The following is a 13,632-nucleotide window of genomic DNA, read 5'->3' on the forward strand; positions in this document are numbered from 1 at the left end:
GCAAAGCCCACTCCACCACGGCTATCTACCTTCTCTGTCATTTGGTCCATGAAGCGTGTGTTTGTGGATGCCTTTGCCTCTACTTTCTATGCTCCTCCTACTCTTACAGCTGACTCACACTCTGACATGGCCCTCTCTAACCTGCATCTTTCCATCTCCAACACTCTGAACATCCTTGCTCCTGTCATGAGAATCAATCTGAAGCCTACCTCCAAGTTCAACTCTTGGTATGACTCAGACTTAGCCGCCTGGAAAAGCAAGTGTAGGGTGGCTGAGAGGAAGTGGAGGGCTTTGGACGCTTCCTCTGACAAACTGCCATGCCGCCTGCTCCAAAAGCAATAATGACTCTCTGCCCTGTCCAAGAAGAGAGTCCACATCCAAGTCTGTGTTTCTGCGGCCTCTAAAAACACGGCTGAACTCTTTGAAATCTGGAAGGAGGTTGCTAATCCTGTTTCAGTCTCCACCTCTCCTGCTCCCTCCCAGGCCCTCTGTACGACTTTAGCTTCTCACTCCACCACTAAAACTCAGGACATACTGCCTTCACTCTCCTCTTCCTCTCCCTCTCTCTGCCCCCCTTTGGCCGCATCCCCCACTCCTCCTCCTTTCTTCTCTTTCTCTCTGACAACACCTGACAATGTTTCTAGAGAAGTCCAATCTATGAAAGTGTTGTCCAAACAGATGATCCCCTGCTCCTCCAGAACCATCAAGAACCACATTGACACCATCACTCCAGCCTTGGCCGATATCTGCAACCATTGCTTCGCCACAGGATCTTTCCCCTCTCCCCTCAAGCACTCCCTTGTGCACCCCCTCCTGAAACAACCTCTGCCAATCCTACCTGTCAGGCAAACTATTGCCCAATCTCTGTCACTCCTTTCCTTGGCAAATTCCTGGAAAAGCTGGCCATCTCCCAGCTTACTCTCCGTAATGAATCTGGTGTTTGTCTCCATGACCATCAATCTGGCTTCAGAGCAGCCAGAGGCACTGAAACTGCTCTCCTGAACACCTCTGACGATCTGCTCTCTAATCTTGACTCCAGCCTTCCTTCTGTCCTCATCCTCCTTGACTTTTCCTCTGCTTTTGACACGATTAATCACGCCATCCTGATAAATCGATTCTGTGAGAACCTGGGCATCACGGATGAGGCCAAGGAATGGTTGAGCTCCTTCTTCCTGGACCGACCCTCCCAGGTCCAACTTGGGTCCTTTCTCTCCACCGCCTCTCTCTCCACATGTTGTGTTCCCAAGGGCTCTATCCTCTTACCCTGGCTCTTCAATGTCTACTTGGCCCCATTGTCCCACCTAATCTCTACCTTCTCCTGTAACTTTCAGTGTTATGTGGATGATGCTCTCTTTCAGAATACCCTCAGACTCCTCTCCTCTCTCGTTTATTCCTGTCTATCTATAATTCAGGATTTGTGCTCTTCCAACGACCTATGCCTTAATGCCAGTAAGATGGAGATCCTTCTCATTGGGACCCCTCCTCCCACTTTCCCCCTCTCACTCTGGCCACCCTCCTTGGGCCCTCTTCCTTCGCCTTCCGGTGAGGCAAAAAACCTTGGTGTCATCTTCCACTTCACTCTCCTTCTCCCCTCACATTACGGACCTTGCCAAGAAGGTCCACTGCCAGCTGCACCTCCTCAGTGGTATTCTTCCTGTTCTCACCTTCCCCCAGAAGCTCACTGTTTCCAGAGCCCTGGGACTCTCCAAACTGGGCTACTGCAACAGCATCTTTCTTAATCTGCCTTCCACTACTTTCCGCCTGTGGAGCTAATCCTTAGCCTCAAGCCCAGGGACTGTATCTGTCCAGCCCTGAAATCTCCTGGGGGCTGCAAGGATAAAGTTCAAGACGCTCTGACCATCCACAAGGCTTTCTGGGGCAGGGGCCCACACTACATCCAACTATCTATTCCAAAATACCTTCCTTCTCAAGCCCTTCGCTCAGCTACCTCCAACTCCCAGAGAGTCAGACACTTCTAACGGAAGAGCGTGGGGTGGGGGTTAGATCTCTCTCCTCTGCAGATGCCTCCCTCTGGAATGGCCTCCCTGCCTCTCTCAAACTTGAGTCAGACCACCTGAAGTTCCAGAAGAAGCACAAGACCTTCCTGTTCTGTGTTTTCTCTCTTTCCCTCCCATGCTGACATACCTGTCTGCTGCGCCGACTGGTTGCTTGGTACCCTCAGAGTCACACAAGGTACCAGGCTCCTCCATGATAAGTCTCCCCTGCACTTCCTCCGGGTTTACCGTGCACTTGGGGGCTATGACTGTAACCTATACAGAGCCGGCCTTAGGGGGGTCGAGCCGGGTGATTGCCCGGGGCGCCATGCCCCCAGGGCACCATTAGCCCCAACACACCAGCTCGGGGGAGTCTTTCAAGGGCTCCTCTGAGCTGGAGTTGTGGGAGAAGGCGTGGCAGGCAGCCTTTTACTGTAAAGTGTGCCCGTGGCAGCGGGTGCATTTAAATGCGCCCATCCGCCGCGGGGACTTTTCATAAGAAAAGGTGCCATTAGCCTCCCCACCATGCCGGCTCGGGGGAGTCTTTCAAGGGGTCCCCCGAGCTGGCGTAGTGTAGTGGTAGGCGCATCATTGCCATTGAATGCAACCGCAGCGGCTGGCTCATTCAATGACAATGGGGTGCTAACGCGCCCTATTTAACCTCCTCGCAGAGGCTAAAAAAATAAAACTAAAAAAAAAGTTGCCCATCCTGGCCCCACCCCTTCCGCCCCACCCCGTTAACCAGCGGCGCGCGGTGGGTGCTATTTCGCCTAGGGCACTGCTGCCCTTAAGGCGGGCCCTGAACCTATACAGTCCCCTGCCCCCTTGCACGCACCCAGAGCTGCACTTATTCAGAGCAATGCTCCGCTGATTGCACTTCCCCCTGCACTTTGCGCTGTCACACTTGCAGGATCTGAATGACACATGGCCTAGTAGGATCGTTTGTCTTGTTCCCCGTTTCCCTCCATTGTAACATTTGTGTACAGGCACGTTATAATGACGTATCATATCCATGCTTGTTGCTGAATAAAATCAGGTTTCATAGAGGGGCTATGGCCAGGTTTCGGTTGTTTGGGTGTAAGATGCAGCGCGAGATAAAAGCAAATCCCTCTTCCGTGAAAATCAGACTCACGATTTCTTACACCATAGGTTCCACCTGCCAACAGCAACAAAAGAAGGCTCGCGCGGCGGTCCCGAGACTTTTTCATTCGGACAGTTGGTCTAAGTGAGTGCGGCTGGCATGAGAAGAAGGTGAAGTGGCTCACGCTGCTACTTTACCTTTCGGCCGAGCCCACGTGCTGACACGGAAAAGAGGAGGTTCTCTGATGGGCGCCCGGTGTTCCCTAGTACTCTCTAATTAGTTGCTGACAGGAGGAGGTGCTCAGGCGCTGCTTCTCCGCCCCCTTACACGTTCTGCTAGTATGACAGCGCGGGGCACGAGCCTGGTAGGAGGCTGGCTGGAGATCCCGCCCTCTGTTGTGATTGGACAGGGGCCGCGTGGCTCCCAGGAGGTCCGTTTACACGCCCGCCCTCCTCTGCGGTGGTTGGTCCGGGGCGCGTGCTGGGGCTGGTGGCTCGAGCGGCCTCGCCCCCTGCTTGTGAGGAACGGGCTATCGCTCCATTTCAGTGTGTACAGACTGTCAGCGCGCACTGCCTGCGCTGGAGGATGTGGGGCAGAGCGGAGTTGCCGCAGCTACTGTGCCCAGGTAAGAACATGCAGCCCACAGGTGAGAGGTAGCTGAGAACCAGCGACCCTTCAGAGTCTGCCAACTGTCCGGCGTGACGTCATGAGATCTGCCGGCGCTACTGTGACGTAACGACCACAGTTCTGTGCCGTGTTTCCTCAAAACGACGTGTGTTGCTGCGATCCCATCAAAATGACCTGTCGTATTCCTGTGTCGAAACGATATTGTGTTTTAATTCGAATTAGCACTGCTGTCTCCGTAATGCTATCGGAGCAAGCACTGCTTCTCTGATGTCATCAGACCGTTTTTGTCATAAAAACTGAACTTGGTGTTCTGGTATCAGCTTGATATTACCATCCTTGCTTATGTCACAGCTCAGTTCAACATAGCACTGCTTTTGTGGTGTCACGGGCACTGGCTGCGGTGCAGTGATAGCAGTATGTCATTGCTGATACCATGCTATTAGAGTGAGCAGTGCTGTTGTGACATCATCAGAACTGAATCTGCTTCTCTGTTCCACCCGAATTGTAAGTGCTGCTGTGATGTCATAACTTGAAGTAGGATTGTGATACCCGAAGTCGGATTGTGATAACCGAACAATTGGCTTAACTGCTGGGATGAGATCAGGAGGAATTCGTCTATGACGTCACCAGAACTAGGAATGTGACCTTGATATTATCAGAACGTGCTAGCAGCATGATCTCACAAATGGCGGTGGTAATATGTGTTGAGACCTACCTGTGCTGTTGTGATGTTGCAACAGCACAGTCATATGCACTAGTAGTTCTTTCATGCCCTGTAAGCAGTCTGCACTGTCTAACAAGATGCCCCCTGAGCTGGCGATGCTTTTGTGATGTCATCAAACATGTCTTTGCTATGGTGTGAAATAAAACTGACTATCCGTGTGCCACCTTAGAGTGTTGTTTTGCCCTCAGCTCTTTGATATAGCAGGTATACATTTTATATTAATCGAATATGGGTCACCACATCACAATTTGTCAGAGTTTGCTATATAACTGTAGACATCAGATCTAGTGAGGCTTGTGAGGGACATACAAGCTGGCCAGACTTGTCGACAATACCACAGCTAGTGCTAGAACTGATGACATTACATCAAGTGAGACTTGGTGATGACATCACAGCTGGCCAGAATGGACGAGAAGACCACAGCTAGTGCTAACACTGATGCTATTACATCCAGTGAGACTTGGTGATGACCTCACAGCAAGCCAGAGTGTCTGAGGATACGACAACTAGTGCTATAACTGATTACATCACATTTATTGAGACTTGGCGATGACATCACAGCTGATCAGAGTTGGTGGTGATACAACAGCTTGTGATAGAACTGGTGACCTCTCATCTAGTCAGACATGTTGCTGGCATCACCGTTTGTCAGAGTTGCTGATGATTCCCCAACTAGTGCTAGATCTGATGACATCTCATTTAGTTAGACTTGCTGATGCCATTACAGCTGATCAGAATTGGTGACGCTGCAACAGCTAGTGATAGAACTGCTGACATATCATCTAGTGATACATATTGCTGGCATCACAGTTTGTCAAAGTTGGTGATGATACCACAGATAGCTATGGAACTGATGACATCACATGTAGTGTGACTTATTAATGCCATTATAGCTGGCTAGCGTTAGTGGTGATACCACAGCTACTGCTAAACTGATGACATCGCATTCAGGGAGCCCTGGCTATTAAATCAAATCTGATCAGTGTTTTGTGATGATACTATAGCATGATAGAACTGATGACATCACATCTAGAGAAACTTGGAAATGACATCACGTCTGTTCAGAGTTTGTAAAGATAGGCTAGCCGGTAATAGAATGAATTAAATCACATCTAGGGAGACTTTGTGATGACATCACAGCTGGTAAGAGTTTGCGATGATACCGTAGTTAGTGATAGAACTGATGATATCACATCTAGGGAGACGTGATGATGACATCACACCCGTTCAGCTATTGAGATGTTTCCATAGCTAGCGATATAATTGTTGACATGATTTCTAGAGAGATGTGTCGTTCACATGATACCTGATCAGAGTGTTGGATGATATCATAGCTACTGATGGAACTAATGACATCATATCTAGGAAGACATGGCAATGGCATCACACCTGGTCACATTTTGCATTGATACCCCAGCTGGAGATGAACTACCCACATCAAATCTAGTGATTCTTGGCGTTAACATCACGGTTCGTCACACTTTGCGATGATACCATAGTTAGTGATAGAAATGATGACTTCACATCTAGGGAGATGACCTGATGACATCACCGTTTGTCACATTTTGAAATGATACCACAACTAGCGATGGAAGTGATGACATCACAGCTAGTGAGACTTGGTGATAAATCACAGCTGGTCATAGTTGGTGATAATATAACATCTAGTGCTAGAACTGATGACATTACATCTAGTGAGACTTGGCGATTACATCACAGCTGATCAGAGTTGCTGATGATTCCCCAACTAGTGCTAGATCTGATGACATCACATTTAGTGAGACTTGCTGATGCCATCACAGCTGATCAGAGTTGGCGACGATGCAACAGTTAGTGATAGATCTGCTGACATATCATCTAGTGATACATATTGCTGGCATCAAAGTTTGTCAAAGTTGGTGATGATACCACAGCTAGCTATGGAACTGATGATATCACATCTAGTGAGACACATTAATGCCATCACAGCTGGCTAACGTTAGTGGTGATACCACAGCTACTGCTAAACTGATAACATCACATTTAGGGAGATCTGGCTATTAAATGAAATCTGATCAGTGTTTGTGTTGATACTATAGCATGATAGAACTGTTGACATCACATCTAGGGAGACCGGTTGATGACATCACACCCGTTCAGCTATTGAGATGTTTCCATAGCGAGCAATAGAATTGTTGACATCACATGTAGAGAGATTTGGCGAATACGTGACACCTGATCAGAGGTTTTTCGATATCATTGCTACTGATGGAACTGATGACATCATATCTAGGGAGTGATATAAGTAATGACATCACAGCTAGTGAGACTTGGTGATAAATCACAGCTGGCCAGGGATGGTGATAATACCACATCTAGTGATAGAACTGATAACATGACATCTAGTAAGACTTGTTTCTGACATCACAGTTTGTCAGAGTTGGTGATGACACCGCAGCTAGTGACGCAGCTGATGACATCACATCTGGTGACACTTGCTAATGACATCACAGCTGGTAAGAGTAAGTGGTGATACCATAGCATGATAGAACTGATGACATTACATCTAGGGAGACTTGGCAATGGCATCACAGCTGGTCAGATTTTGCAATGAAAGCATAGCTAGTGATAGAGCTGATGGATTACATGTAGGGAGACTTGCCAATGACATCACACCTCACTTGGTAAGTGTTTGCGATGATACCATAGGTATTTGTTGAACTGATGACCTCACCTCAAGTGAGTCTTGACAATCATTGCAGTTTGTCAAGGCCTCCTGATGATACCACAGCTAGTGGTAAAATGACCACTTTACATCCAGAGATACTTGGCAATTACAACACACGTGGTCTTATTTTGCGATGATACCATAGCTAGTGACAGATCTGGAGATTTCATCTCTAGAGAGACTTGGCGATAGCATCACACCTGGTCAGAGTTTGCAATGATGCCATAGCTACTGAGAGAACTGGTGACATCATATATTGGAAGACTTGATAGTGACATAACACAAGGTCAGAGTTCACAATGAAAAAACACACACACACGCACGCACGCACGCGCTCGCGCGCTTAGGATAATGGGGTGACACCATATGTGGCCAATCATGGCCACTCCCTGGACAAGCCTCTATGATCCACACTGAGAGGGAGTAGGAGAGAATGGGATATGGTTGTCTCATGGAGCTTTGTGTTGGTGCTTTCTTTCCTCCTCGCCGGACTTCCTGTTCATCTTGCTTTGTTTACTTGCACGTGCTGACAACTACATAACTTTATGGGACTCTCGTGTAGCCGCTTATGAGTGGGAGATATTCAAAAAATGCAGATAAAAGATGTAAACGATCAAGAAATATGCCACAAAGTAATGTATATTTTTCATAATTATCAAGATCTGTTAGGGAAATAAGGGACATTTTCGTGGAAGCGTGCAGTGATGACACTGAACGGGTATCTAGTTTAAGGTCCACTTCGTTTTGTTGGCAAACCCACTAATTGCAAACTCGTGCTCTGTATATAATAGCTGGTTGAGGAGATCAACTAGGCTAAGCACCACATTCAAAATATTCCCTGGCGGGCTGGTGCTAAGATAAAGCTATTCTAGGCAGCTGCCTAGGACCCACCAGTAGAGTGGCACCAGGGACATCCCTTTGCCTTAAAAACATCAAATATTGCTCTCAAAAGAGGGTAGAAAATGGCCCTTTAATGTGCAAAACACAAGAGGTGATGGCTGGAAGGTTTAGAATTCATCTTAACCTCTGGCATTGCTCTTGGCAACACCCCATCGTTCTTCACCTGCCAGACATTTACAGAAGGGGAAAGACCATATGCAAATCAGGCTTAGTCCCACCCCAAAAGGGCCCATCCAGCACGGACTACTAGGTCACATCCCTTCTGCGAGAGACCACAAGCATCCCCAGACCCAGGAGATGTGGTGCCATCACAATGGCTTTGGTTTCACTTCCGAACCCAGCTCAACATTACCAAGCTAATGTGAGTATCTGAGCACAGTGATGTCAACATCTGGTAAATGGTGAAAGCCAAGCGAATGGCTACATAATTCCCATACACAAGCTGAAACTATTGGCTTTGTTGATGCTTTGTTTTATACCGCACCAAATACTAGCATTTAGCCTGTTTTCTAAATGCTCAAAATTGTGGCAGTTACTGTATAAAAAGGGAGGGAGATGAAAAGATTTGTCCTGGACCACACAACTTGAATAAGAACTCCCGTGTCCCAGATTGCACAGCCGCTAACATAACCTCTTTTTTGCCCATAAATGTATTTACAGGCAGTTCAGAGGGAGATCCTCTGCCCGCAGTAGGCATACTTGGGTGGGCCTGATCCCACGACCCCCGAGATTAGACACGACTGCCTGACAACAAGGCTGGCCGGCCACTAACAGCTTCAATCCATGTAGAAGAAATGCTATTTATTTTATTGTGCTTCGAAGAGCCATAAGCTGTTTGAAAATGAAGCAGGAAGGCTGTGGGCGTGACCAATGGTGGGCAACCTAGGTCCATGATACAACCGAAGGAAGAACAGGTGAGGATGTCAGAGGGGAACAAAAAGAGGATAAGTTAAAGATGACCATTTGCAATGTTAATCAGCGGCCACAGTGGATGTGCTTCAAGTTCATTAACATAAGTGCATTAGCCATACAGGTAGGTGGGTTGATCCTCTATCTGTGTGGACTTTATTATGACTGGTTTCGTTGGTGTTGACCTTTTGTGCTGGTGTTATGTCCATACGCCTGTATGTAAGCAGAGAACTTGCTTTTGTGGATTGTGGGACATTTCCTGACAGGCCGGCACTTCTGAAGGGCCGTTAGGAGTAGGCGGTCTTGTGGTAACTCTGTCCAGGCCTTTAAGGCTTCTAGAGGGCGTAGCTGTTTGGGGCTTCTCTCCCAGGTTACCCACAGGCTATACAGTATGTGCCACCTGGCATCACCTGTGTGCAAGCATACTACGGTAGGAAGGGATTAACAAGCGTTTGAGGAGGAAAGTAGATGCCACTGGTACACAAGGAGTCTGTGCCTTCTACAAGATGATCTAGGCCACACATGAGGTGTGGCGAACCTTTGATGTATACAATGTCAATACTTGGAACAATAACGTTGTGCTAACATAACTACATCGAGCATGCCCATGCAAATCTCGTTCCACTTCCCACAGACACACGTGGTATGTATGTCTCTAGGCATGCAGCCAACATCAGATGGTACTAATGCCTTGGAACACTGTATGTATTATATATGTTTAATCACGGTAAAATGATGGGGTTGTGTCGTTCTCGTTTCTTGAACATAGATTGTTTTTTAAGTTCTCTGATTCTTGCAGTTGCCGAATTCACATGCTTCCTGCGGCACGTGCATGTCGTTACCAACTACCTGAAGATAGACACCGGTGGGTGCTCCAAAGAGTAGACACATAAGTAGATCTGTTGTGTCCGAGGCAGTGTTTCGATGCATTTTCAATCAATACAACCCTTCCTTTCTTTCTATTTCCCCAGTATTCTGTTCCGCCAGATAAGATCTCTACTGCGATGCACTGGAGCAATTCCACTTGTCTGGCCTTCTCAATTCAGTACCAGAGTCTCAGCCCCACCTCGGTGCTGATGCGCCCGGCCTCTACTTTATTATTTTTGGGTATGTTGCATTGCCTACCTCTAGGCTGTTCATTCAGTCTTTGATTTCAAATAAACCCTGCTCCATTCATCCGAGAAGCAGAGGAAGCTTGACCTGCAAAAGCTGCAGTTCCTCGTTGTTGGTGGAAATCCTGCAATTCGAAATCTGCAGTGCTGTTATGTCACGCTTACGTGTCCAAGGACTGAAATCAGTAATTGTTATGCAATATTGTGATGATAATACTAGACAGGTTCCTTTGGAGCACAGAGAAACCACTGGTATTCATTGGGTGAGCAGGGATGTAGAGGCATGGGCAATACATTTGCATTCGTTTTGTTATGGTTATATCGTTAAATGTGGTGGTGGTGTTACAGACTAGTTGTGTGTAAGGCACGAGTAAACCCTCCGCTGCATCGCCTTTATGTTATTTTCCTATTTTCCATAACTTTGGTCGAGTGTAGTGCTTTCCATTGTTTTTTTGTTCTACTTGGGCCAAGAATCGCCCGATTTCAGTATGGAAGTTACGTTTCAGGATATATTGAGTGTCTTTCGCTTTAAGTGCCAGCGGCAACACTTTTAATGAAACGAGAGGGGTCCCCTCAAGGGCCTCAAACTAGCAAATCACCTTCAAACTATGTGAGGTCATAGTTTGTCTCTCGTTTGCCAAGCTCAGGAAAACCTATGTTTCTAGGCATCTGTACCTTCCTCACCCTGGCAAGTTGCAAGACTAGTCACCACAGGTCAGTGCTCAATGGAAATTCAAGCCTACTACTAGGAACTGTTTGCACCTCATTGGCTTCCTGTAGTTATCACCCAAGTGAAGACAATAGAAGCTAGGCTCACTTTGTTACAAAGAGTGTTGGCAAAATAGGCTAAGGATTGTTCATTTGAAATTATGGTAACCTGCCCAGACCGCGAGATTACACCAGAGGAAATGGAAAGTGGGCCCACTATATAATTCACAATTATGAATTGGGTATGATTTCAAAGATTGCACCAGAATAATATGAATGGAAATTACAACATGCCTGACGTCTGGAAAATGCTTGGATGATTACATATTTGTCATCACCTGAGACATATATGCACTTGTTTTGAACACGAAGTGTCATCTCCTGGAACCCCCTTTAAGTGCTGTCTGCTAAGGGCCCATTAAACATTAGTGAGCCTGCAAAGCCTTCTCCATGCAGAGTCCTATGCTGCAAGCCACCACCTTTCACATTTTTGGGGATCCTGGTATCTTTGTAGTGTCTGAGAGCTTAAGGCCGTTGCCTAAAATGGTCTCTTGGTAGATGCACTCACAAGGACCACCTGTTTTTGTGGAGAAAGCCCTGTTTTCTGGGTGCGATTCTGCCGCCTTGCTCCTAGAAGCCAAACTTGAGCCATAGGCCCCTACCCGTGACTGTAGAGCTGTAGTGCATGCCATTTGGAATGAACACTTATTGTGTCCTGAGGATTCCCTGCAACCTCGTGCGAGGCCCATGAGCTGCCTTTCTTTTTGTGATCATTCACTGATTTTGTTGCTGAATCTACCTAAACTGCAGCAAATCCCTTGAGAACCTGTGAGTGAATGGTTGGCTTTTTCATTGACTGTCACTGTGAAATGCTGGGACTCTGGACTGCGACTACTCCGCCTTGATACAAGATCCGACTCTCTGTGAAAGTATTCCGCATCTGGACCATAGTTTCCAGCTTGGTGTCAAGATTTGCTAGAGAAGAGCCTGATCATTGGCCAGAGGAAGATCTTATCAACCGCTATTGCTCTGATACTGTATTATTACTATTACTTTTGCTAATGTTTTAAGACTGCTTAATTGTTAACTGTTTTATGTCTTTTGGCTGTCTATAGTTCCATAAAGAATGTTTTTTTTCCTGTGAAAAATGGTTACAAATATTTATATAATAACCCGCTAAATCAGACATTGTTTATTGACCTTGTGCCTATATTCAAATGCTCTTCTATAATCAGACACCACCTACCTGCCTTAAAAAGAGTACAGCCCGGGTATCCAGACTCACTTCCAAATTGTTGAACTAGGTCTTCTCTTGAATCCCGGCATGCATTAGGTTAAGTGCTACAAATGAAGGGGCTTTAGGACTCTTAAGGGTCACCACATTTAGAACTCCCCAAACCTTCAACGTGACTGTCTAACATCTATAAAACTATTTGCAGCATTGATGGATCATCTGGGTTGATTTGAAAAGGTACTGGGACGTGGTCTCGTCTCTAAAGGTTGGCCAACCCTAACTGAAAACTCTATCTTTCAACAACCATTTCTGTTTCAGTAGTTAAAAGACAATTGTTTGCCGTTGTAGGCCGAACTGGTAAGATGTGGTGTCTGGGCGGATGCTTAATTGGCGATTCTTTAGATACCCGGACTTCATCGCTGCTGAATACATGCTTAATTGGCGATTCTTTAGATACCCGGACTTCATCGCTGCTGAATACATGTAAATCTGCAGTAATGATTAGCTCATAACCTGCTGGGTGCCTGGTGATGCCGATGGGCTGCCAAGTTTCCCGTACTAGCACTGTGGCTGTGATTGCTGTTAGGTGCAGTCACGTTTTGCCTCCGATTAAAAGAGGCAGCTGTCTGTATTCCTAGGGGCAATGTTCTGCCTTCTTGCAGGTGGAGCCCTTGCAGTCCTCCTATTTCTTGTGTTGCACGACCATGCCTGGCAGTCCTATTTATACCGATCCACTTCTAAAGTAAATGCTCTTCAGTAAGGTAGCTCAGTGGGCTGAGTGTTGTCTGATGCTGAGATGAGTGTGCAAGACTAGTTAGAGATACCAAACAACGCTCCTTGGTTATGTTGTATATTTTATAAATATTATACAACTCACATTCTGTTCCATATAGCACCATCTGGAAATGTTTGCTGGCTACCAGTGGCTCCTCTGATTCTGACTGCAAACATTGACTGAGCCTGTGTTTCACAGGAGACCTCTGTGGACTCCAAGGCATGACACAGAATGTAGACTGAGGGCTATATTGCCTCCGTTTCCCCCAGAGGGGCCTATAGATCTATGTATCTTCCTTAATGAAACGCTTTTATTAGATTATAGGAAGCTGTGTGGTTGTGACATTTTCTTTATCAGCTAGATGTGTCCGGGAGTTCAGCCCTTTCTTCAGATATTGGGTCAGCCTGCACTTCACAAGTTTGAATCCTGCCACGGCCGACTCGGCCCTTAGTCCTTCCAATGTGATACATTGAGTACTAATAACACCTATTATACAGCACGTTAAAGAGGAAGTAATCCACCGTGAAGCACTATAGAGAATGTGATATTATTTTAAGCAGCTGATTAATATGTACAGTACTTTATTGTGGTACCCTCCGTAGGTATTTCTTGAATTATGGCCTACTGTAATGGTGTTAATGGAGTGTATATCGCTAGGGGTATAGAATTAAACTACGTCAAGCCACATGACCAATAGTCATGCATGACCAAAGAAAGACAGTAACATCAAGAAGTTTCATAATTCCAACTACGCTTGGACGCTGGCTTCACAAAGGGTTACTTGCTGAAGTATTGGGGCTGCAAACAGGTTTCCAGTAGGATCAGAGGTCTTGTTTTTTCTTCTTCCCCATCAGTGCTTTG

At 46.5% G+C, this 13,632-nt stretch overlaps 1 protein-coding gene across 1 annotated transcript in view; it reads left to right on the plus strand.

Moving 5' to 3' along the window:
* The first annotated feature begins 3,546 nt into the window (after nt 1-3,546).
* Nucleotides 3,547-13,632, plus strand: part of LOC138521553 (zinc finger protein 385C-like) — a 1,557,348-nt gene continuing 1,547,262 nt past the window's right edge. The window contains exon 1 of the mRNA XM_069634485.1: nt 3,547-3,700. Within this exon, the coding sequence (XP_069490586.1) occupies nt 3,661-3,700 (40 nt within the window). The 5' untranslated portion in view covers nt 3,547-3,660. The remainder of the gene's footprint in view (nt 3,701-13,632) is intronic.

This window comes from Ambystoma mexicanum, chromosome 13, assembly GCF_040938575.1.
Source record: "Ambystoma mexicanum isolate Mex_15411 chromosome 13, UKY_AmexF1_1, whole genome shotgun sequence".
In the NCBI taxonomy this organism is placed as follows: Eukaryota; Metazoa; Chordata; class Amphibia; order Caudata; family Ambystomatidae; genus Ambystoma; species Ambystoma mexicanum.